We start from the raw sequence: 25,417 nt of genomic DNA, 5'->3' as shown, positions 1-25,417 counted from the left end.
TCTCAAAAAACCAAAAAAAAAAAAAAAGAAAAAAATAGTAAAATAATTTGTTCATACCCTACAAGTAGCAATGTTTAGAAGATTCATTTACACTTGATGAAGGGGTAAGATGACTTCGGCAGAAACACACATAACCTTGTGATTCCGTAGGGTGTGTCTGTCTGTCTGTCTGTCTGTCTTTCTGTTTCAGAGGGTGGGGGTGGGGATCTCACTTCTTTGTGGTCCTGGAAGGTTGTATAAACTTTCTCCTGAATTAGCTAGCTGCTTCTCTCTGAAGCCGACTTAGCCTTTTCTTATTTGGATGCTGCGGTGGTACCCACAAGTTATCATTTCTCTCAACACAAAGCGAGGACAAGTACCAGAGCCCAGACATTAGTCATTCCTATGCCATCATCCTGTCCTATTTCAAAATGTACCACACAAAAATATAAACTTTTAGAGCGTATAATTTAGTGGGCGATGATCTTACATTGCCTTAAAAATGCCACATGTGAGGTGAAACTAAATCACAAAGTCCTCCAGAAGTTCCAATCCAAAGAACTTAGGAATTAAATGAAGCTATCTGGGTAGGCTTTTCCCCGTTGTACCTCCATAGTTCACATGTGCACACGCACGAGTAAACACAGCCCAGAAAAATGCTGTCACAGGCTATTGATCCTAAGCAACACCCCCACCCCTTCCCTACACTCTCAGAAGTCCCCCTGCGCTTACAGACACCATCTAAGTATTTTGGACAGCTTATCAAGACTCTCTGACCCAAAAGAAAGCCTTGGATTTATAAACTTGTTCTTCTGATTTCTTATCAGTTTTTAATCCCTTACAGCCAAAAGTCCAAGTGAAATGCTATGTGTGAACTGAAGCCAAGCTGGGAGTTTAGAGGAGGCTGGGTCTGCTGGGTAAGTGTGGGCAGCCTACTACCCAAATCCGCAAATATGTGGGTGTCTAACCACTATACTGGAGTGTCTCACAAAAGTCCTAAGATTCTCTAGAGCAAAACACATTCACCTTCTTTCATTTAGAAACTAAGTAATAAATATACTATGTCACTCCAGGAAGTTGAAGGTGAAGAAGAGATAGAATATTCGTCTATTCTATGTCTAGAAAAAAATAGACCATGCTTTTGAGTTGTTTCATGCCCTGATAGTAACGTGTTTAGCGTGGAGGTCTGTGCTTTAGGAACTCAACGGTGGGAGATGTCTATCTATGTTTTCCTGGGCTCACTCCTTTTGCAGAGGTGTAAATACTACTAACAGATTCCCCTGATGTGTAAGAACAAACTTGCCAGCAGATGATGGCATGGTGTCAAGCCATGCTTTTCAGCAACGAAAAGGGACAAAAATTGGGAAAACCAAGTGCAATTGAGGTAAGTTCTGTGAAATAAAGAGCCAGTAAAATTAAAGTGCTCTAATGAATTGAATTGCATAACTAATTAATTGAATTCTATAACTTTCCACAGCAGACCTATAATATAATATAATATAATATAATATAATATAATACGCAGTTAGTCAACCAATACATTTATACAACTCAAAAAAGGGTTTCCATTTAAATATGGGACCTGTACTGCATAAACATAAATTAAAATTCACCCCAAGCCAAATTATCCTGCGGACTCTGTTATGGCTGTGAAGAATATGGCCCGGCCCGAGATGGTATTATAGCAATTTTAACTTCTTTAACTAAAATCTCTTATTTTTAAAAAATGAGCTTTGTACAGCCAACCATTGGACTGAGCTGAGGTCCCCAATGGAGGAAATGGAGAAGGGATTGAAGGAGCTGAGGGGGTTTGCAGCCCCATGGAAGGAGCAACAGTGTTAACAGGCCAGACACCCCACCCTCCAGAGCTCCCTGGGACTGGACAACCAACCAAAGAGTACACATGGAGCGACCCATGGAGCTGGCCACATATGTAGTAGAAGATGGCCTTGTTGTACATCAGTAGGAGGAGAGGCCCTCAGGCCTGAGTGTGTTCAATGCCCCAGTGTAGGGGAATGCCAGGGTGGGAGGACGGGAGTGGGTGGAGGAGCACCCTCATGGAGGCAGGGGGAGGAGGGATGGGATAGGGGGTTTCTGAAGTGGAGACCTGAAAAGGGGAAAACATTTGAAATGTAAATAAAGAAAATGTCCAAGAAAAATAGATAGATAGATAGATAGATAGATAGATAGATAGATAGATAGATAGACAGATAATGAGCTTTGAGAGGAAGCACACCCACAGACCTTTTTCCTAGGGCACAGGTAAAATCACCAGAAGGTCTGTTGCTCCTTCCTAAAACCCGCTCCCTCCGGGCCCACCCCAGTCTCCGCTCAGTAGGAGCGCAGGCACTCAGTAGAAGCGCAGGCACTCAGTAGGAGCGCAGGCGGGAAGGTACTTACTTCCTTTCCTCAAGCAAGGCGATCTCTTTTTTGACTTCATGGTACTCTTCTGCTATTTGGCAGTGTTGTTTAAACACCTGCATGGACTCTACGGAGTCGTGACACGGCGGCAGAGGCTGCACAAAGAAAGAGAAGCCATGAGTCCATCCCATTGTCAGGAAGCAGTGCTCTGGATCAACCGTGGCACAGAGCCGGACTACTTCTGTTTGGGGGACACAGAGTGGTGAGACGGTCGTGCTGACACGGACTGTCCTGTGACTTTCATGGGCACCTCAGCCCTGAACCGGGGCCCTGAGACATAGTACTACATGTCAGTTACCTGCTATGTGTGGGTGAAAAATACATTTCCCATTAACTTTTGCTTCTCCTCGGAAATTGCAAACTGCTTTACGAAAGGTCAGTGGGAAGGGCTACTCTGGTTCTGTTTTTATCTCCCTTTTCTGTCTACTTCATGGTCCAGAGTCACAACCACGTCAGAGCGGTGCAGACAAAGGCCCCCTTGCCCCCTTCTGAGAGGTGTGCTCAATGCAAGAGACAGGGTGTGAGGCTGGAGAATGTGCTGGCAGAATTAACAAACTGGTAAAGAAGACCAGCCCCTCCCCCCCCACACACACCCTGCTTGTGACACATGAAGTTGAACAGAGAACAGAAGAACAGGTTTGAGTTTCTTCTTTCCTCCCATCGAAGAGAAAAACAGGTCCACTTGGCAAAGTTTTCTAAATACAACATGAAAAAGAATTCCTACTTTCAGAAATCATTTTTAAAGAACTAGTTTTCCATGAGTTTTTATTCTTATTTCTATATCACCAATGCGTGATTGCAAGCGCTAGTGCTTGGAATCGAAGTTAATTGTCTTTTAATGAGTTTTTAAATCACTCCCTAATTATTTATGGGGAAAAACCCATGTAAAATCTGATAACCATGAAAGTTTGCTGCTGAACAAGTTATTTGGTCTTATCTGACATTATAATTGCCGTAGGTAAACAGACTGTCTAACTAGGTACCATTTCTATTAGTAAAGTATGAACTAAAGGATCTCTTACTATTTCTTTCCATATTCTTCAAACACACAGATTTCTTTGGGGGGGCATTTTATTTGCTCAGCAAATAACAGAAATAAAGTTTATCCTCTGGCCGATAGCTAAGAGGACCCTGCTCACTCAAAGGAAGTAAAATTCTAAATAGATGTACACCTGACTGACACGTCACCCTGAGATTTGTTAACACGCACAATTAATGCATATTACTAAGTTCCACAGTATTTTCAAATTCTCATTAGGACAAATTTTACATTCGTGTGAATCCTCATTGTTTACTTAATTCATGTAGAATCTAACAACAATCACTTTATGGGGCATCTTTCTCGGGATCCCTGTGGGCACATTAACAACATCAACCCAGCTGGCTGCAACTATGATCCTCTGCAATACAGAAAAATATGGGAAACTAGGGCACAGTAGTGTGACAATATAGTTCTCCCTGGGAGCCGAAGCCTTTGCCAAAGGAATCCGGAACTCCTGGCTCCTCCAGCCTGTGTCCCAGAAATCGCAACCCACTCGCCAATTTTCACCTGTTACGCTGGCACGTTACCAAGCTTAACAGTCAGTGGAATGAAGGCAACATAGCCCGCGTCCCCAGAGCCAAGCTCTTAAATCATCGGTGCCCTGTCAAAGGATTTGCCTACTGGCAGCCATAAGATTACACGTGTCATGCGGTCCTCATAAACAGCGCATAAGCTACACTCGGTTCAAGCAGAATTCAGTCCATCGCTTGCCGCCTGCAACTACCTGGACCGTGAATTCAGCGGCTGCTTAAAGTCATAGTGAAAGGAATCAGTCCTGCATGAAGGCTCTGCAACCCTGGAAGAATAAAGGTGCTAGCGGCTGGTCAAGGTGGGAGCATCCTTTCGGCTGTGGTTTAAAAGGAAACCAGAATCCCAAGCACACTTCCTCCCTCCTCAATCCTCTCTCCTCCCTCAACCCTCCTCCCTCCTCTGCCCCTTGCAACTCTTTGCAATAAGTGGGATTCTCCCCATGACTTTGCTTTTGTGTTTTGTAATTTTATGGATATGGGTGTTTCATTCCCGTGTGTATTTACGCACCACATGCATGAAGTGCCCCCCAGAAGCCAAAAGGTGGCAGACCTCCTAGAACCAGAATTATTGCCTGTTCCAAACTGCCGAGTGGATGGGAGGAATGGAGTCCACATCTGCTAGAAGAGCAGCGGTTGCTCTTAAGTGGTGAGCCATCATTCTGTTTTCATCTGTACCTTAGCACGCTACCACAGAGTGACAACTCTAGGCCTTTTGCAGTTTTAATTTGGGACAGGATCTTGTACGAACTATCACAGAATTCACTGTGTAGTCCCGGTGATCCTCAAACCTGTCTCCTCGAGCGTCAGCCCCTCCACCGCGTTCCCCCAGCAGCTGGAATTACAGATGTGCACCAGTGTATCTGGTTATCTGGTATCTCTTAATTGAAGAAACTTCAATAAATAAAACACTGTATTTTAGAAGAGGAAGAAAATCTCTGGGTGGTGGGGAGGGCGGGGAGGGTTGAATATAATCAGGGGGCATTATGTACACAGATGGAAATGCCAAAATTAATCCTATTTTGTTTATAATTAATACCACCTTTCAAAACCATTTGGCAGGATACTTTTTACCTAAGCAATGTGGTTCTGCTACTAAGGGTATGTGATTAGTTAAATAACTGAACTGTGCCCTTGGAAGTGTCTGAGATGGCAGGCCATATTTATTGTAAGCCACAGTACATGTTGATGCAAAGGTGGTTTTTTCTGCTTCCCTTGCCCATCTGGGATGCTTTCTTTCTGGGGGTCTGCTGGCTGAGGCTCACTTCATTTCTACTTCGCATTTGCCTTCCCTGACCCTTTTGCCAGGGAACTTCAAAATCCTCACCACATTAAAATTTCAAGCCATTCACTGCTAACCACAAATGTTGCGGGGGCACATCAACACGTTGGCTGGCCAGCAGCATCAGTTGCCATTTGAAGACAGCGGACATTTATCCCAGCCCAGAACATTCATTGAAGAATTAATTTATTCCCATTGCATGGGGTTTGCATCCCCAAAGAAATTCCAGTCAATCAAAGTATTAAAACATTTAGGTTTTAAATGAATGAATGAATGAATGAATGCAACAGAGGATAATGATGCACTACTCTGTGCTGCATCCTAATACACATTGCCACGTTTTTAAAACAGGTTCTCGTGTTATGAAGTTGGCCCTGGTATTGCTGTGTAGCTGAGGATGATCCTGAATTTCTGATCTTCCTGCCTCTATCTCTGTATGCCACCATTCCTAGTGTATGCAGAACTGGAGATGTCCCTTGGGCCCTGTTACACCAGCAGAGCTCCGACCCCAGCCCTCTATGGCCATAGGATAGGTGTGTACTGCTCTTAGTCTCTCTCTCTCTCTCTCTCTCTCTCTCTCACTCACTCTCTTGCTTGCTCTCTCTCTCTCTCACTCACTCTCTCCTGCTCGCTCTCTCTCTCCTCTCTCTCCTCTCTCTTTCTTCTCTCTCCTCTCCTCTCTCTCTCTCTCTCTCTCTCTCTCTCTCTCTCTCTCTCTGATGGCCGTTCATTCTGGCCTTCCTAGAGCTGCTGTGACCAGCAGTGCTCACTAAATTAAAAGAACATACGTCCCTAACATCCAAACATCCAAACATGATTTGTAGTTTTAAAACAAAGCTACCAGCTCTTGCTTGCACACCAAGGCAGGAATATGGTGTCTGGGGGGGGGGCAGGGGGGGCAGGGGGGGCCAGGGGTGGTGAATTAACAAGTCTTTGGAGTTTGATCAATTCCAAGCTCTAACTTGTTATAAAAACTGGAAAATTCATGACTCTGGAGATGAGCACTTGGAGGAGAGGGAATCACCCGTCCTTGCCGACTGCCCAGCTTTGACGAGCTCTGAAATAGAATATGACCGTTGTGTTGGCCAAAGCTTGTGGCCACCACTACAGCAGCGAGAGTATTGAATGAACACAGCACATGGGGCTACTACATCGTGAGCACACTGGCTGTCGCTGGTCCGGGTGATTCTCCTATCATTAGAAGCACAGCAGCACGGAAACGTAGAGCAGGAAAAGTCTTAGTGAAAACTTGCTGGGGCTAAAAAAAGCAAATACATGTGTAAAATTAAAACAAAACAAAACAAACTACCAGTAGGCTTAAACCCAGTCATCTATGATTTAACTGGCTTGCAAGCCTGTTTAATACATGCTCAGCTAAAGTATAATTTACAAGGATTCCTAGTACAGCTAGAGGGAAAACATTAACTTTGGGGAATAAAAATACCAGCTTCTTCCAGGTATGGTGCGCACCTGGAATCCCAGCCCCTGAAGGACAGAGAGAGAGCCAACAAACAGTTCAAAAGTATCCCAGGCTCCGTACTGAATTCAGCACCAGAAGAATACTTCAAAAAGCAAAACAGATTTAAAAAAAAAAAAACCCAAAGCGGGGCGTGCTGGCGCTGGCCTTTAATCCCAGCACTCTGGAGGCAGAGGCAGGCAGATTGGATTTCTGAGTTCGAGGCCAGCCTGGTCTACAGAGTGAGTTCCAGGACAGCCAGGGCTACACGGAGAAACCCTGTCTCAAAAAAAAAAAAAAAAAAAGGCATGAAAAAAATCAAAACAACAATAAAGATGATATTTGTTTTTATTCCCACCACTCGATTTAAACTGTTTCCATTCGAGAGATTTGCACTGATGTCCCACGCCGGCTGGCCGTGTGGGAGCACATATTCCTGTTTCCTCCTGAGATCAGGGGATGCTGCCCCTGTTCCTTGTTATCCTCTCCTTAGGCTGCACTTCCTACACTTTGAGTCCCTCAGTACATATACTCTTCATAGGAGAGGGACTGACTCCAAAGGGACGGAGCCCTCACCAGGACTCTCACCGAAGCACTGGAGCATTAGCCTCTGGGTTCCCTCTCTGGTAGTAACCACCCACCCCAGCCCCCACCACCCAAAGCAATGGTTCAAGATTCTAGAACACAGAGTCCGTGTTTCCACAGAAATGGCTTTTCAGTCCCACTGCGAGGGAAGGTCTCTCACTGGAGTTCAAAGGGGAGTAAATAAAGATGTTCCTGCAGCCTCCCTTCCAGCCAACTTTGAGACACAGTTTCCCAAGGCACAGACTGGGGCTTGGATGAGGTCAGAGCCCAGGGTAGTGACTTCCTCTTCACCCCCTTTCCTGAGAGGATAGAGCTTGCAAAGGTTTTAAGTTACACCGCAGAGTCGGGAGCCGTTACAGCCCCTGGGATCCTGCCCAATCACCAGGACTAATTTAACGCAGTGAAGTAAGAGAGAAACCAAACCGCAAGGTCCGGGTCCAAGATTGTGGCTTGATCCACTGCGCGCCATCTCAGTCATCGGTTCACAGCCTCCAGAAGTGTAGCCCATCCTTTGGAAGGGAGCCCGTGAGAAAGCATGCTGCCAAGCACACCTCAGCAAGGGGCCGAGCCTGCTTAAGCGTTTCCGTTTTCTGCTTGGCTACTTCAGAAACTACTGGCCCTGTCCACTTCAAAAAAAACGCAAGAATTAAATTCTCCTACCCCAGCTTCCCACACAGAAGATATATTTAGGAAGGCAAACATACTGTGGTGGTTGAGAGGAGCTTGTATTTACTCCTTGATTCTCAGGATTCCCTACTTGGTAGGGGAACAGAGGTTACCCCTCCATGGTAAAGTCTCTCAAAATTAACAAGCACAGTCTACTGAAACAAAGAGGAGAAAACTAGTATAGGTCGACGAAAGGAAGATCTAGAGTTCATTCAATTATGGCCATTCAATTTTTTACTAGTTTAGGACTTTAAGGATTTGAAGATATGTAGTAACTGACAGTTCTTTAACGCATACACTGAGTGCAGTGCCAGTAAGTGCTGGAATTTACACTGTGTAACTTACATATTGTAAGGCTTGGACTAAAACACATTTGTGTCCTTTCTGTTGCTCCAGAGACTATAAAAGAGCTATGTAATTCAAGAATTCCCAGACTTTTCCCACGGTTGTTCCTAACTGTGTTGTTGTTGTTGTTGTTGTTGTTGTTGTTGTTGTGTCTATCCTAACAACCACTGACTCAGCTTTTAAAAAAATGTTTTTTCAGGACTAGAGAGACAGCTCAGTGGTTAAGAGCACTGACTGTCCTTCTATAGGTCCTGAGTCCAATTCCCAGCAACCAGATGAGAGCTTACAACCATCTATAGTGTGGCTTGACGCCCTCTTCTGGCATGCAGGTGTACATGCAGATAGATGACTCAAAAATAAATATTACTTTGGCAGAGTTCCAAAATCTTTCAATCTCCTCCATATACTATATACATATATATAGTATATATTAGTGGCCATTCAGAAAAAAATATATTTATATAAAATTATAAATTTATATATAATTTTTTTTCTGAATAGCCACCAAGATACTTTTATCAGTGTGTGGACAAGAGAGAAATGTTGGCCATTTCAGCACCCCTCAGCCTTTCCTGACCACAGTTCCAGGAATGTATTGAAGCTGTCATGTCCCAGATGCCAAATGATATACTGAGGCAAGCAGGAAAAGAAGTTTCTGGAGAGGCTGCCAGATGACATTACGATACTCAAGGGAAACTGTGAAATTATCTATTTGTAGAAGTGACATCAGATTGGGGACTTACAGGACTCTGTCTGAGAAAAGGCAAGTTCAGTGCGTACCACAGAGACACCTGTTACTGTCGTCTCCCGTCAGATGAGAGGGCTTTAGAAGGCTTTGAAGCTATTGCTCAATTTATTATGTTTTTAAAAGACCATCGTTTTCCAAGTGCCTTGGCTTTAATGGGGAGAACACCCAAACCTCTGTGTGTAACTCAGAATCTTGAGGTTTTGCCTTTGTGCTACATGTTTAGAAATAAGTCTCTTAATCCTGAATATTTTATTCAATCAAGAATTTCACCAAGGAAAACTATTTATGTTGATTGAGCCCATTTTTTTTCCACGTAATTTGTTAGGTCTCCTCATTAGAATACTTCATTCCTACCCTTACCCCAGTGTGAAACAGCTATCAGAGGAAGAGGGTGAGGCTTACAGAAAGCAAGCTTTGAGCTAAGCTATAAGGACAAAAACATAAAACTCTTTCACTCAGGCTGTGAGACGGACTTGGTCTTACTCTGGATGGGGAAAGAAGTTTGTCGTTCCGAACAGAGAGAAGTCAGAGCTCTGTCAACACCTTTCCAAATAGAAGGGAATCACTTTTCCCTAAAGTAGTAATTTTTCATTCCCCTTGAAGCAGTGGACATAGGACAGCACCTTCTTTTTTCCTAATTATATAAATTAAACCAGATGCCAAATACTGCGCCTGATGCCCACAAGGGATTTGGAAACTTAGTCCCAAGAAAGAAACGTAAAATTAACCTCCCACCTGCCCTTGTGCAGAGGCCTAGAAATGAACAAGTAGAGCAATGTTGAGTTAATTCTACCTTACCCTGAGGTCTCTGACCCAGAGTCTTGTGTTAATAGAGACATCAAATGAAAGGTTTGTCATAGCTATTCTTGCCCACGGCTTTTTTTGGCTTCTGTGAAAATAGAAGCACTGTGAATTGCATGTTCAAACACGTCCACATTCTTGGCAAAGCCACAGAAAACTCTCAGGGGGTCAAATTGGCGATAGAGTATCCACCAAATAGATATTTTATAGCTCTGCTTTATAAATCACCCAGGAATGTGCGAAGGATATCAGAAAAGTCCCAACAGGTTTTACAAGGCATTTCTAGAACCGCGTCATGGTAACCTTGCCAACCCTGAAGCAAAACAAGTCTCAGTTTATCAAACTCATTTAAACGGCCCATGTGTTCCATGAGTAGTAAGAGAAAGAGATCCGCGAGCTGATTTAGCTGCAACTCTGACCTCAGGTTTCTCGTGTACAAAGTAGAGACAGAACAGTTAGTGTCTATGATTTTTGCAAGAACCTAGTGAGGTCACATGTAGGGAAATGGCCCTTGCCTGCGATGGAGTCAGAGTATGCAGGGGAGGAGATCATTCTAGGGTGCCGCAGAGGGAACTGTAAGAGCTGCCATGGTTTACATCTCCTTGTAGTGACTCCCACAGCGCTCTTCTATAAAATAAACTGGCATTTATTCTCCCATAGCAGATCATGACACTCAGCAGAGAGTATGACAGATGGCCTGGAGAGTCGGCTCAGCAGTTAAGAGCACTGACTGCTCTTCCAGAGTTCCTGAGTTCAAATCCCAGCAACCACACGGTGACTTCTAACCATCTGTAATGGGATCTGATGCACTCTTCTAGTGTGTGTGTCTGAAGACAGCTACAGTGTACTCATATACATAAATATAAATAATGATAAAAAAGAGTATTTATTACAGGATAGAAGAGCTCACATCCAACTGTAAGGAAGGCCTGGCCCAGGTAAAAGATGGTTCCTATTGTCCATGAAGCAGTCTCTTTGCTTTTAGCGCAGGACTCTCTGCTGTAGCCTGGCTTAGATGTGTGTGCTTCTGTAAGCACGGGAACAGGAATGTGCTCCCTCACCGTCTTGTGTTTGGGGAGTTTGTTTGGTTGATTTTTTTTGGCACACATACCCTGGAGAGTAAAGATTATAAGCATCAACTCCTCTAGACAGGCATTCCTAGCTGAAAGTGGAGACAACTGGTAAGCGTTAATATCAAACTCAGTCTCATCTCTCACTGCAGAAACACAAATCGACTTGAATGTGTTCTGCTGGGAGGCTGGTGACACCCTCTCTGCTCAGGAAGCGGGAATGCCATGACCACACTGAAGGAGAAAATCCAAACGATGAGGGCCTACCTCCTTAAAGATCAATAACGAGGAAAACTTCACACTGGAGAATAATTAAGTAAAATAACTAAGTAGATTCATTTCTAATATATTTCAAATAGAACTATAAGCTGTAATTGGGGTTATACCATTTAAATGGACTTAGCGATGCTCTAACAGGAAATTATCTCGATAATCATGTGGAAATCTGGGTAATGCCATGAATCCTCTACAGACCGAGCCATAAGCTAAGAAAGATCATTGATATTCCAATTAGGAGAAAAAAATATTTTTCTGACACACACAAAGAGAGACAGAGACAGAGAGACACAGAGACAAAGAGAATACATTATTTATAATTTCATGGGGGAACAAGAACATGGACTGACTCCTGATTTATCTTGTTGAAAACGGTGGATCCTGTTTTCATCTGATTTCCATGATAATAAAACAGCTTAGCTGGGACAGCATCAGTTAGGGAACACAGTCCTTTTCGAGTCCCTGCTCTACTTTGGTAGTCCATATATAGACAAACCCCCTGGAGGACAATGCTCAAAGACTGTAATGTGTAACATGAGCAAAACAGAAAGAAAGAATGCTGGTCCAGTGCGGGAGTAGGGGAAGTGTGATTAGGTATCAACAGCTAGAGGTCCAGGCTGATGTGTCACATGGGGCTGGGGGCGGGGCACAGAGAAAGAGCTGGAGAAGACATCCTCACAACGCCATCTCTCTCAGGATGGCTGTGTGGTAACCAGTGCACCTTCCTACCTGCTACTCAGACTTTGCTGAGATCTATAGAGCTGATTGTGATCTGTTGAACAACCCCCCACGTTAGTTCTAAGGTGCTACACCCACAGCTAAGAGAACTGGTTGCTCGGCAAGGACCCAGGTTCAATTACCCACAACCTCCTAGCATCTCAAAACCACCTGTCACTGTGGTTCCAAGGGATCTGACAATACCAGACTCAAAAGTGATACGCAGAGAGACGTGAAGGCAGAAACCCTGTACACACAGAAATCAACACTCAAAACCTCCTTGCCTAAGGCCAGGATATTCCATCTAAAAAGTTAAAAGTAAATTAGTATCTTACACAAACACTCTGATGTGTTAAGCTGGGATATCTTCCCATAGGTCATCTAGAAGTGATATATACCATATGTTCTCATAGGCAGAACCAACAGTTTTCTGAAGGTCTTAACTCCCACTTGCTATATTCCACTAGAACACTGGCTCTCTCAACCTTCCTAAGGGTGTGACCCTTTAAAACAGTCCCTCATGCTGTTGTGACCTCCAACCATGAAATTATTTCATTGCTACTTGATAGCTGTAGTGTTGTTACTGTAGTACTGTAACTATCTGATATGCAAGAGATCCGATATATGTGAGCTCCAAAGGGGTCACAACCCACAAGGTAAGAACTGCTGCCCTAGAAGTTGTCAGAAAAATGGAAAAAGAGGCAGGTAGCAGAAAAAAAAAATATTCCAAAGCCTTGGCAATATGACAGCTTCTCTCTGCACGGTTTAATACTAATCAGAGCGGAAGTCCAACAGCCTGGAGACATTGTAGTAAGAAACAGGGGTGTCACACTCCCAGCTCAGGGGGGTCACACTCCCAGCTCCAGCAACTTGACTCTGAGCACTTGGAGTCCAGGTGTCATAGCTAGATAACCACAGGCATTCCCTAACTGCTTCTGTCTGACCTCGGAGCCCTAAGAACACAAATGCTTAGGACTTAAAAGCCGTCTGCCCTGTGTATCGATTTGTAGTCCCCACATAGCCGTTTGCTGGCTCCGCATATGTGTAGCGCTGCAGGGAAGCAGGCAAGCCTTTGCAGAATCCTTACCTGGAGCTGCTGCTCTAACTCTGGGAAAACCAAAGGAATGGCATCTTCAGATGGTGTATCATCTAAAAAACGAAAAGACGAAAAGACGGAGGGTTACTCAGCATACCCTATGTCTCGGGAGGACGAGACATCATGTTATATGTATATGGAGGCACACGAACCTCTTCAGAAAGTGTGTGTGTGTGTGTGTCCTCTAATGACTCTCCAGTTGAAAAGAGCTACTTAATACTATCACATTTGCCCAAACCAAAAAATATGATCTGCATGAAAGTGCTTTAACAGGGTGCTAATGGGGTAGCCAGAACCACGTCCACGGGGCAGAAGGACATGTGTGAAAAGCGGCTCCACTGGAGGAGTTTACCCTTTACCCTGTCATACACCTCCATTTCCAAGCACCTGTCCAGAACTCGCTCCGGATTCCTATGGGTAACCGCCAGCAGCCCAGACAGGGCCTCGCTCCCCACAGTGTCTGGCAACACTGCCAACCTGGGCAGAATCCACAGCTGCAGTTCCAAATGAGCGTGAGCCCACACTACTGACATAAGCAGCGTGGCTCACTGTAGGCAGCTCTGGAAGTCTGTGAGGAAACCTGGCAGAGATGTTGTCTTAGATATTCCAGTTACCCCCAAATTTCTTCAAGAACAGGCTTGCTACACCAGCCTTGGTGCCTTGGAAACAGGATCTGTCTCTCTAGAGAACTTTATCTCCACAGGGACATAAGTTGTTCATTTCCAAACCCTTACCCCAGTGCATGCCTGAGAATGCAACACAGACACACAGACACTCACACAAACACACACACAGACACACACACACACACACACACACACACACACAAAGCCATTTTAAGACATAACAAAGCAAGGAGATACATTAGTTTTTATATTCTCACTAACGTAATCAAATTCACTGATAAGAACTAATTGGCATTCATTTTTAATTATGTATGTCATACATAACAAAGAGAAGAACAGTCATGATTAGTATCCATAGAGATTTATTTCCATGATCCCTCATGGATAAAAAAAACTCTGAGGATGCTCATCTCAAATCCTTCATCTGAAATGGAGCACTTACATATAACTTACATGTATCCACACACATACTTTCACCTCTAGGTAACTCCTAACAACACGAAAATGTGGTTGTCATGGAAACAATTGTACCGCATAGGTTAAGAAAAACAACAAGAAGAAATCTGTACCCCTCTCAAGTGTTTCCTACCCTTGGTTGAATCCAGATACAGAAGTCACAAATACGCAAGGGCAACTCTATCCCCTCCCAACTCGCTGAGAGCATGGTCCAAAATAAAATGTAGTAAATAACTCAGGGCATTTGTGGCTTCTGAGGGATGCTCTTTGACGGCATGGAAGACAGACACCAGAGAGGATTTAAACAAGGACCAAACACCTTAAGGGTCTGGTCACTCAAAAGCACTTTGGTCAAGAACCTTGACATAACATTCCCACTTAAAAGTGGCCTACAATAATGACAACATATCACCAAACAAAACTCATTTTATAACTGCAGTTGTGCTGGTCGATGGATGTCTATGGTTCACTAATCATCCTAAACACGGTCTTCATGGAGGGTTAAAGCCCCTTAGATGTTCCCTCCCTATCAGAATAAGGAACAGCAAATTCCAGTCAGTTACTGTGGCTTTCTCAATCGACATCATCTTTGGCCAAGAGACTGGCTGAAATGATCGCAACTGACACATTGCAGAGATACCTTCCGTTATAAAGTTTAAAAGACTGATTTGGGTCTTCAATCCATTCTAATTCACCTCAGTACAGTTTCCAAAGCCTAGACATTGGGATTTTTTTTATCTCATCGGGGCCAAGACCAGAATGATTTGGCACAGAAAATAGAAACATGCTCTATTTTGGCATCCCAACCCTGATGAGCATACATGAGGAGTCACTTGGAAGGAGAAACCACTTCCGTGAAGTTCAAACACAGACAGGGCTTGATAGAATTTCGGAAGATACCTAGAAGGAAGCTCCGGGCTTCCTGACATTTGAGCCATCCTGCCCACCATGCGGTCACACTCCTTGCTTTGTTTTAAGAAGAGTGGAGGGTAATTATCCATAAACTGCTCCATCCTGTGACCAGCAAACGTCCACCATGACCTAGAGATCAATGCCTTCATACGCCACGTTGGAACTCATGTGACTATGATTTGCGGATAAAGGAAGGCTTGCGATTGGACCTCTTTGACTAAAAGGGAAATCTAATCGACATAATGGATGTTTTACAGACAAGCAGAAAGCAAGCAAGACCTTTGTTTTAGAATGGATCGAGCTGGATTAACCAGAGCAGGAAATAGCAGCGGAAACAAGAAAACCAAAGACAGATGCAAGGAGTCTACCAGCTCCGAAAGCCAACAGGCATCTCCCGCTCCACGCCATCTGCTTTAGCTGGCAGCCTGGCTTGCCAGAAATTTCAGCGTTTGAGAAGCTGCTTACAAAGCTACCCCGTGTTGGTGCGAGGGGTGTTTACTTTTAAACAGTGGCTGCCTTCTTTGACTGGTTTTTAAAATAGGCAAATATTCTAAAAGCAGAATGATGAATCACGGGATTGGGCCGAGAGGAAAGACGGAAAGTGACTCAGGCAGGCCACTAGACAGCTGCTCCGCAAACATTTGGCCAAATCTTTGTAATACTTCCACCATCGTAATGGATCAGAGCCCCTGAGAGTGGTCAAGTTTATTATGACAGTTCAGAAGCACACAGAAAACTGTACAGTAGCTATACCAAGAAATCCCTAGGCATATTTGTTATTTTTTTTCTAATAGAAGCAGTTACTAGGCACATTTATAATGGGACAAGATTCCAGAATAGCTGCATTTTTATTATGATTTAACTGCCAGATATTTATTGTCTATCATGGGCACAGTAAGGACTCAGAGGCCATGCTGAACTGGAAAGTCAGTTTAGCCTGGGTTTTAATAGGTTGATAAAATAAAATGAATGCTCTGTGAACTTCATAAACCAGACAAAGGCAGAGCTGAATCTCAGTGGCAGAGTACTCATTAGCGCGCACAAGAGTCTGTCCTTATCCCCAGCACAACCTAACAGAAAGACCAACTAAAGTGCATCCTAAGGAATTTCTTTTTCCCTTTAAAAAGTATTTTAGACACGTTTGCCTATTTTGTGTAAGGGTATTTTACCTTCATGTATGTGCCTGTACCATATGCACACCTGGTGCCCACAGAAGCCAGAAGAGGCCATCTGATCCCCTGAGACTGGTATTATAGATGGCTGTGAACCACCAATGTGGATACTGGGAGTTGAACCCAGGTCCTCTGGTAGAGCAGGCAGTGCTCTTAACCACTGAGCTATCTCTCCGCAAGAATAAAATATACGAAGGAAAGAGTTATAAAGGAGAGGGGGGGGGGAATGAATAAGCAGATGTTCACTGCCTGTTTGGCAGCTGTGACATGACTAAGTCATGTGTGACATGACACAACTTAAGATAGAAGTTTCCTGTTGGTATTCCAGCTGCCTAGACACTCCACAGCACATTTTATGATGGGCTCCTTTCAGCATTGGTAGGGCAGCTGTTGGTTGGCTTTCAAGGGCATTGTGTTTGCAGACTTCCTTAAACCGTCTTATCTATGTTTTTCCATGAAACAGACAAACAAGATGAGCAGAGACTGGAAGCTAAAGCCTCACTGGTACCTAGGAATTACCTGTTCCATCTGAGTCATGGCAGGATGCTGAATGAGAGGACATGGCTGAGCATTTGGTCCAGTCCATTGAGAGCAGAATAAGGACCAAGTTATAAGAAGGAGAAAGAGCCCTCTAAAATGCCGTGACTAACAAACGGCCTTGTGAGATGAGGTATCTATCTCCCGGCCCGGGGCTCTTTCCACTGTCCCAGTGTGCTGTTCACCTCCCAGTCAATGATTTCCCAGAGTTGCATTTCATAAACCAGAACCAATTCTGGAATAGTGCAAACCATACCTTAGATGACACGCCGGCCCAAGGATCTAAGAACCCAGGTAAAGGGCTAGACAGTGTGGCCCATGCCTACAACTTTGGCACATGGGAATTAGTGAAGTTCAGGTTGAGTGAGAAACCCTTGCCTGAAAGAACAAAGGTAGACAGTAGTAGAGAAAGATACTTGCTGTCTATCTACCCCTGAACTTCACACTCATACACATACATACACACCCACACACATTTTTGCACACACCTAAATTAACATTCATATACACACACCACACACAACAACAACAGTAACACAACACACACAACATACTATACACATACATCAAAAAGAAAGGCATGGGACTGGAGAGATGGCTCAGTGGTTAAGAGCACTGGCTGCTTTTGCAGAGGGCCAGGATTTAGTTCCTGGCGCATACGTAGTGGTTCTCAAACACATGTAACCCTACTTCCAAGAGACCCAACACCTTCTCCTGATCTTCTCTGGCATACAGCATACACACAGTGCACAAATATACATGAAGGCAAAAATACCCATATACATGAAACAAAAATCTCAAAAATACAAAGTGCTGGGCGTGGTGGCACCTTTGAAGAGGCAAGTTGCTTTCTGTGCTTGAGGCTATCCTGGTCTACATAGTGAGATCCAGGATATCCAGGGTCATAAAAAGGATCTGTCTTTCTGGTTTTTTGTTGTTGGTGGTGGTAGCTTTTTCTGTTTGTTAGTTTTGTATTTTTTTGTTTTTGTTTTTGTTTTTGTTTCTGGGTCACTCTATGTAGACCAGGCTGGCCTCAAACACAGGGATCCTCCTGCCCTCTGCCTCCCAAGTGCTGGGATTAAAACCCTGTGCCACCATACCTGGCTGTCTCACAAAAACTAACAAAACCCACTATTTTTCTGCACCCTGATGGCTTCATATACCTGTGACCTGTGCGGTCACCAAGAGTCATAAGACCAGATGAGCCACACCTGCTTTAGTGCTTTGACTCAGTGTCTTCATATTTGAGTAAAAGGTCCTCCATTTGTGTCTTTTGCTGTGCACCACCCCACCACACCCCACGCCCGGGCAGTATGGAGATGGAATGACCTCCAGCATGACCTCTGAGTGCTGGTGACCTGGAGGATGTTCTGAAAGCCACCAAGGACAAAGTGACACTCCATAAGCAAGTAGTCTATCTGAAGCTCCTGATCTGAGGGTGGTACACAACCTTTCCTGGAAACGGTTGCCTAGTGAGAGCTCGTAACTGCCTAGTGTAACAGCCAGGGAACATCAGCAGCACAGACGGCATGTGAACTGTAGATCTACCTTTGTGGTGGATGTGAATGTGAGTAACCGCTATAATTTCTTTAAGGCTCCGTTTTCTTTCTGCAATGGGCAGAGTGACGTGTTTCAGAGGCTTATTATTAACGAGGAAACACACACATGTCAGTCACTCAGCCTGAAGTTTCAGGTCTAAGAAATAATCATTAACAGGGATGCACTCTTAAATATACTTGAGTTTCTCTTCTGTTTCTTCTTACTATAAAAACCCAACCACTGTGTGGAGATGAGGCAGGTGGATGTGTGCATGGGTGCAGTGGTTGGGGACAGTCTCACTCGAATGCCCCCTATGGTGGAGGGGTTTCCCAAGTGAGGCCAGCACCCTCAAGTCTTATGATTTACTTTCTCCATCTAACCCTGAATTAAAGAAGTGTCATTCCTCCATTTCCTCACCAAAGCAAACACTTCCTTCATGAAACGTTACCTGGAAATCTGAACTCAAAAATTTAAGTAGTTTTATTTAAAATAAACATGGGCCAGATATTTCTAAGACAGCATCATCATCATCAACCACTTTAACAAATTTTTTTCTAGATAACTCAGCTCTTGTTAGAACATCACAGTTTTATGCTACATAAAAACACATGTTAAAGCTTTGCTTCCTGATTTCTCTTTTTTTTTTTTTTTTCGAGACAGGGTTTCTCTGTGTAGCCCTGGCTGTCCTGGAACTCACTTTGTAGACCAAGCTGGCCTCGAACTCAGAAATCCGCCTGCCTCTGCCTCCCGAGTGCTGGGATTAAAGGCGTGCGCCACCACGCCCGGCTTGCTTCCTGATTTCTCAATGTTACGTGTGAATTCTGTCTTATGTGTTGGATGTTCAGAACCACGGAGCTGAAGTGCAGCCAGAGAGGTGGGTGGGGTTGGAGACTGACGTGGTGAAGAGAGAAAGCCAGGAGGGCTTCCGTTCACTGCTGGTTCTTTATCATTAACAAATGCCTGGTGACCTTGATCAGTGCCACCTCTTGTGACTATGTTAACACTCTTTCTCTGCAGAGAAGGACTTGATGCAGCTTACAGATTTGGTTTTCTTTTAGGAGCACTCTTCTATTCCCCTCCTTCTATTCCCTGTCCTTTTGCTGACTCCATCATCTCTCTGTTTTTCTCTCAGAACGTTTTGACTTACTCAGCTCATTGGTACTCTTGTCTTCCAAAGGCATCGAGCACAGCATGTCACACACAGCTGGCATCGAGCACAGCATGTCACACACAGCTGGCCCTCTACACCTGTACGTTCAGCCAATCATAGACTGAAAATGTTGCAGGAAAAGAATTAGGTCTGCAGTGACATACATCGGCTGCTTTCCTTGTTATTTCTGAAGTAACGAAAGATGGCAGGTGTTTACACAGCCTTCACACTGTATTCGGTTAAGTTATCTGGAGACAAAACACAGGAGGATGTACACAGGCCGTGTAAACATGATGCCATTTTATAGAGAGGGCTTGAGCATCTGCAGAATTTGGTGTTGGAGAGGGGTCTGGAACCAAGAGCCTCAAAAACCTCCGGAAAAGAACACTCGTGACTCAGCGCCCCACCAAATACATTTCCCCTTTAATCTCTAACAACATATTAAAAATAACCTCTCATTCTCCCTCTGACTACTGGGCAGCTATTTGTTGTCAGAAACAAGTTTTAAAAAACAGTCAGGATCTTTATTATATAATGTAAGCTTTCCTGGAACTTGTGGAAACCCTCCTGCTTCTGTCTCTTGAGTTCTATAGGTCCGCACCACCATGCGCCCACTCATGGATTCCTCTCATTGAATGAGCCCTACTTCTAGCTGGATACTGATACAGAAATACCCAGGACCTGGTTTTGAAGCCCTCCCTATTTACTAATTGCTCATGTGAAGCAGGCTATTTAGTTCCCTTCAGGAGACATTTGCAGAAATGGTTATGACATCTCCCTGTGGGGTTATTAGCAGTATGAAACTGAGGCGGGATAACACAATTATAAATGTCTACATACTCCATAAACACTTACTTCCTGTATAGCCTTTCTTTGAAAATTTAAGCAACAGATTCCAACCAAAATAAAAATAAAAACTGATTGCATCCCAAGGAATTTTCACTAATAACAATGAACTCCAAAAGGCTGTAGTATTATTATATTATTGATTTCATAAATGTGTTGTGAGTCTCTAAAGTTAAAAATGGCTGCCATGGTGCCCCTTTTCTTGCTGGGTCTGTCAGGCATCCAGAATTCTCGAAGAACTTTAACTTTTACTTTCTATTAAATAGATAGGTAAAGCGAGCGATCAAGCAACAGAACAGACGAGAGATTTAAAAATAATCCTCAGCATCCACTTATGTTAGACATAGAAAGACTTCCAAGCATCTTTCTGGAGAAAAAATATTAAAAGTCTAGAGAGGAGAGAGTACCAGAAACATCTAGGCTCTGGGAGACAGGGAGGGATAATATTCTCTCCCTTCCTGAGAGAGGAAGAAATAATATGCAAAGTAGGAACTGTTCATAGAAGGAGACAATGGCGAGGGACATGTCACCTAAGTCAGTCCGTCTGATAGCCACGTGCCCTTGGACAGAAAGGTCACTGCACCATTAGAGTGCATGCCATGGTAGCTGCTTCAGCTATTCTACAGAATCCCCACTAGAATGTGTTCTAGACAGAACACATGGGTTTTTGAGATAAAAACAAAATATTTTAACGACTCTGACAGAATGGCTCCTGGATTTGTAGACTAACCCCTGCGTGGTTAATTTGTACCCTAATGTGAAAATCCCAACAACTTAATTTTTAAACATAAAATGTTAAGAGCTACCAGCCTAGGCCGATGCTAATACTCTTGAATCGAGAGTGGGACAGAGAGATGAATACAAAGTCTATATTTTTGTGAGCATTTGCCACCCTTGTAACCCAGATGAAGATAAACAAAATTCTCAGGTAGTTAAACGAAATCCTAACATCTGTCCAATTCTAAATTCTCTCCCATTAGACCAGAGCCTGTGGTTCACCATAATTCAAGGTAGGGGAATTCCTATTTTTTTCTCAGCATATTTATTATTGTGGAAACTAATTCATCAGAAGACTTCGTTTAGGTTGTTAACATTTGGGAATTCCTGGTTTGGAAATAATATTGAGCGTATTGGATTGGGGACTTGATTTAATGGATTCCCAAATTACATGGGAATTCCCATAGTTGCTTGTAAGATGCTGCAGGTCCCTGCCCCCAGTTGAAGAGAAATTGCTAAAATACATACTTTATACCTAGAGATGGCACCTTTCTATAATCTACCTCTCAGCCCAGTTTTATTGGCAGCTCCTTCCAAAGGCTTTGCCAATTTCTCCAGATAGTATGGACTAATACGCAAATCTCAGAGTTTTAAGGTTTTAGGGGGGTAGTTCATGTCTTGCCTCATTGTGTGCATCATGTCTTCACCCCCACCCTCTGTGCATCCTGATAGCCTTGGCAAAAGGCTGGAGACATAGAAGACAAGAAAAGCCAGTTTCTGAGAGAGGCAACAGCACTAGTCACTCACTGGATTTCTAATCCCCAAACAACAGCAGGCAGCTACACTGTGAAGTATCTCTTGGCATCGAGAAGCAGTGTGGAATGTCCACAGAGCACGTGTGCCCCAGTCATTTATATTTGTCTTAATACTCCTCCATCAGTTACCATAATTATGGGGACAACTTGAATATTTAATTTGGGTCAAGTACTTGGCTAAATGCTTCACCTATAAGGTGGTATTTCATTCTTCCTTCCATATGCAACTCAAGAAAAACCGAATTTCAACAAGGCTGAATAGCCTACCTGACCTCAGAGCACACTATGAAGATAAGTCCCAAATTACCCTTAACGCCAAACCCCTAAACATCTAGAGTAAATATCTCAGGAGTGTATACCAAAACATCCTAAAACTCCTGGAATAGTAACTATATGAGTCCTACAAGAGATGAGTTCATGGGTGCTGGAGAGGTGAATCACTAGTTAAGAACTCTTGCTGTGCAATCCTGAGGACCAGAGTTCTAATCCCAGCTCTCCTGCTACACTGTATCCCGAAAATGCCTGTCATTCTGGCTCTAAGAGATGCAGTACCCACTTCTAATCTCAGGTTAGCACATACACATGTAAATAAACAAAATAATAGAAATGAGTAGATATGACCAAGATAAATTTTATACATGTGTAAAATTGCCAAAGAATAAATGATCCTCAAAAAGAGAAACAAATATATCATCAACATTCACAAGGAAAGAGTTCTTCCTTTCCTTTTCACTCTGCGTATTCATCCATACTATATCTAACAGTGTAGAATTAATAACTCCTCAAAAGGCCATGGTCCTTTACCCACTTGCTATGAAAGTGCAGGATATTTCCCTTTGTTTTGTTTTGTTTTGTTTTGTTTTGTTTTGTTTTGTTTTGTTTTCCTAAATATGTGGTCCACAGGATGGACACCATGGAATGCAAAAGGCATGTATAGCTTGCATGATGACAAATGTTATCTGTGTGCCTGTGGGACGCGCCACACACTCCTTAGTCAAGAATTTGAAGGGAGTGTCCCAACTAGCTGCAAAGCATCTTTTGGTGAACTAACAACTTTGTGTGCATGGAAATTTTTCAAGTCCTCGGCTCTGACCGATGCTTGAAATGTTGCACATTTAATATATAACATGCACAAACATGTAAGAGGGCTTCCTTTGTCCTCACAGAAAAGTAGCAAGTCTATAAGGTCGGTATATATAGGGGTAGGATCTTAATGCACATGTTCTTTTTTCTTAACATGTTGTTAACATGTTCTTTGATAAACATGCACATTTACACAGTGTACTTAGAGCACATCCACCCCCCCCCATTACTTCCCTCTGAGTTCCCCTAGTTCCCCCAACCCATCTTCCTCACAAGTTCATGTCCTTTGGCTTTTGTTTTTCTAAGCATGTGTTCTTGATGGATGCTCTCAGGCTAGGTTGAGAAACAATGAGAACTACCCACTGCCTTAGAGTCTATCAGCAGATAGCCTTCCTGGACAAACTGAGACACGTCGATCATAAAGCTGAAATATTTAATCATGGTAGAGTCTTTATAAGCCTTCCTATGCATCCTTTTGTGGAAGAAGAAGGTAAGGGTTACTTAAAGTGTAACCTATTCCAAACACAGCTGTTAAGAAACACGAATTTCCAAAGTGGACATTTNGAAAACATTGAAAAGAGAAACAAAAGAGACTGAAAGTAAATGTAAACGCATTGATTTAAAATGCTCAAAAACTCTCAGCCAGGGTCCTGACAACTCAGAGACAGTGCCAAGCAAATCTTGGTATACATTTGGACTTCAAAGAAAACTTAATCCTTCCAGCCCAAAGACGAAACTCACATCTCTATGACTCTTTTCTGATATGGTGCATTTCTTTGTCTTGTACAAAATTATGTAATAACTTTACTTGAGTAAATCAAGTATCCTAGACTAAAATTTTCACTTGTATCTCTGTTTATTATAAATGGGGCACGTTCTGTGCCTATGGGACGTGCACAGAAGAAGGTAAATTAGACATCGCCTTTCTTCTTGGATTATGCACTTGCACGCGGTGTGTCTTGAGGTCTACTTGTTGCATATAGGCCATTCCTTGAAATGTTGGAGCTCTGAAGTCTTAAAAGCAGGAAGGTTTTCTTGTACTTTTTAGAGAAGTAGCAGGACATAATGAAGGGATCTGGACTTCTAAGGTCCCGAGGTTGGATCATAAACTCCATTATTTACCTAACAATGTGGTCTCCGGCCTCAGAATTCCACCCAGTAGGTATGGAATGCTCATGCCTATGTTATATGGTCATTTAAACTTGAACAAAGAACACAGAGGAGTTCCTCCTGCACGGAGAATCAGAATTTCTATGTCGGTGTGGTTCTTCCTAGTGCAGCTGTTTCTTCTCACCAGTGTCTTACAGAATAACACTTGAGTGGGAGAGAGAGTACATTGAAAAAGGCCATGGGATTAGAGTCAAAAATATATAATGAAGAGTCGAGTTTTCACCTCTCCATACTCCAGAACATTCTGCACTGTGACTACAGTCTGGAAGGCTTTAGGGTAGACAGATAGCTATGTAATCACCCAGCATATAGCATCTGGGTACGTCACACCAGAATTTCTAGAGCCAAATTCCTTACTTTATATTCTTTTGGAATGATTATGCCACTTTTCACATATCAATCGTGTGTGTGTGTGTGTGTGTGTGTGTGTGTGTGTGTGTGTCAGCATTCATGTAGGGGCCAGAAGACAACCTTGGTGGCATTTTTCAAGTGCCACACACCTTGTTCTTTGAGACAGGTCTCTTACTATCCTGGGACCCCCTGGGTAGGCAGGGACAAAGTCCAAGGATCCTTCCACTTCTATCTCCCCAGTACTGGATTTACAAGTGTGCACCCACACGCCCAGCTTTTGTCTAAGGCTTCTAGGAAACTGAGCTTAGGTCTTTGTGTCTGCATGGACAGTATTTTACTGGCTAAGCTATCACCCCAGCCCTGAATCATTAATTTGTAAAACATCACTCCTATGTGGACACTCCAGGGAAGGAGAGAGGGAAAAACAGAGAAAACGAGACTCATTTCTCAAAAGACCTGAGTGTTAAATGGTCATGCATGAGCCTGTGATTTTAACAGGTGACATTAGTCTCAGAGCTCATAGAGCAGATCTTCCATTCACAGCCACTGTGACCTCCCACCTCTTGGGCCCCTTGATCAAGGGTGGTGCAATTCCATATGCGTGTTAAGAGGTCACTGAGAGGAGCTATGACAAAAGACTCTAAATACGGCAGGCTCATCTCAGACCTTACTATTTAGAGAGGCCCCTCCTCACCTGCACCATTCATCACTCCTGGTGAAGTCTGTTTGTTTAGCCGGAAGTGTGGGAACACCAGTGAGACTCCAACCTTACACACGGGTGGCTGGAATGGTGCCAGTGATATTTTTATATTATCTAACCAACTGCCAGCTCTTAAGAAATACTTCCTCGGGTCATTTTAACAATGACATCGTCTGCTATCCTTAGAAGCTGTTATGACTCTGTGACTCTTATCCTGAAGGAAAGGTAGAATGGGAAAAGGAGGAAGAAAGGAAGGAAGGAAGGAAGGAAGGAAGGAAGGAAGGAAGGAAGGAAGGAAGGAAGGGAGGGAGGGAGGGAGGGAGGGAGGGAGG

The 25,417-nt window shown here is 43.5% G+C and overlaps 1 protein-coding gene across 1 annotated transcript in view; it reads right to left on the bottom strand.

Moving 5' to 3' along the window:
- Map3k7cl (MAP3K7 C-terminal like) overlaps positions 1-25,417 on the bottom strand; it is a 38,346-nt gene that overhangs the window by 9,791 nt on the left and 3,138 nt on the right. The window contains exons 3-4 of the mRNA XM_021185486.1: positions 13,003-13,064; positions 2,380-2,495 (exon numbers count right to left, since the gene is read on the bottom strand). Coding sequence (XP_021041145.1) covers positions 2,380-2,495; positions 13,003-13,064 — 178 coding nt within the window. The remainder of the gene's footprint in view (positions 1-2,379; positions 2,496-13,002; positions 13,065-25,417) is intronic.

The sequence above is a fragment of the Mus caroli genome, chromosome 16 (genome assembly GCF_900094665.2).
Source record: "Mus caroli chromosome 16, CAROLI_EIJ_v1.1, whole genome shotgun sequence".
Lineage (NCBI taxonomy): Eukaryota > Metazoa > Chordata > Mammalia > Rodentia > Muridae > Mus > Mus caroli.
Note: the sequence above shows the minus strand (reverse complement) of the source record. Positions and strands in the feature narration are given on the sequence as shown.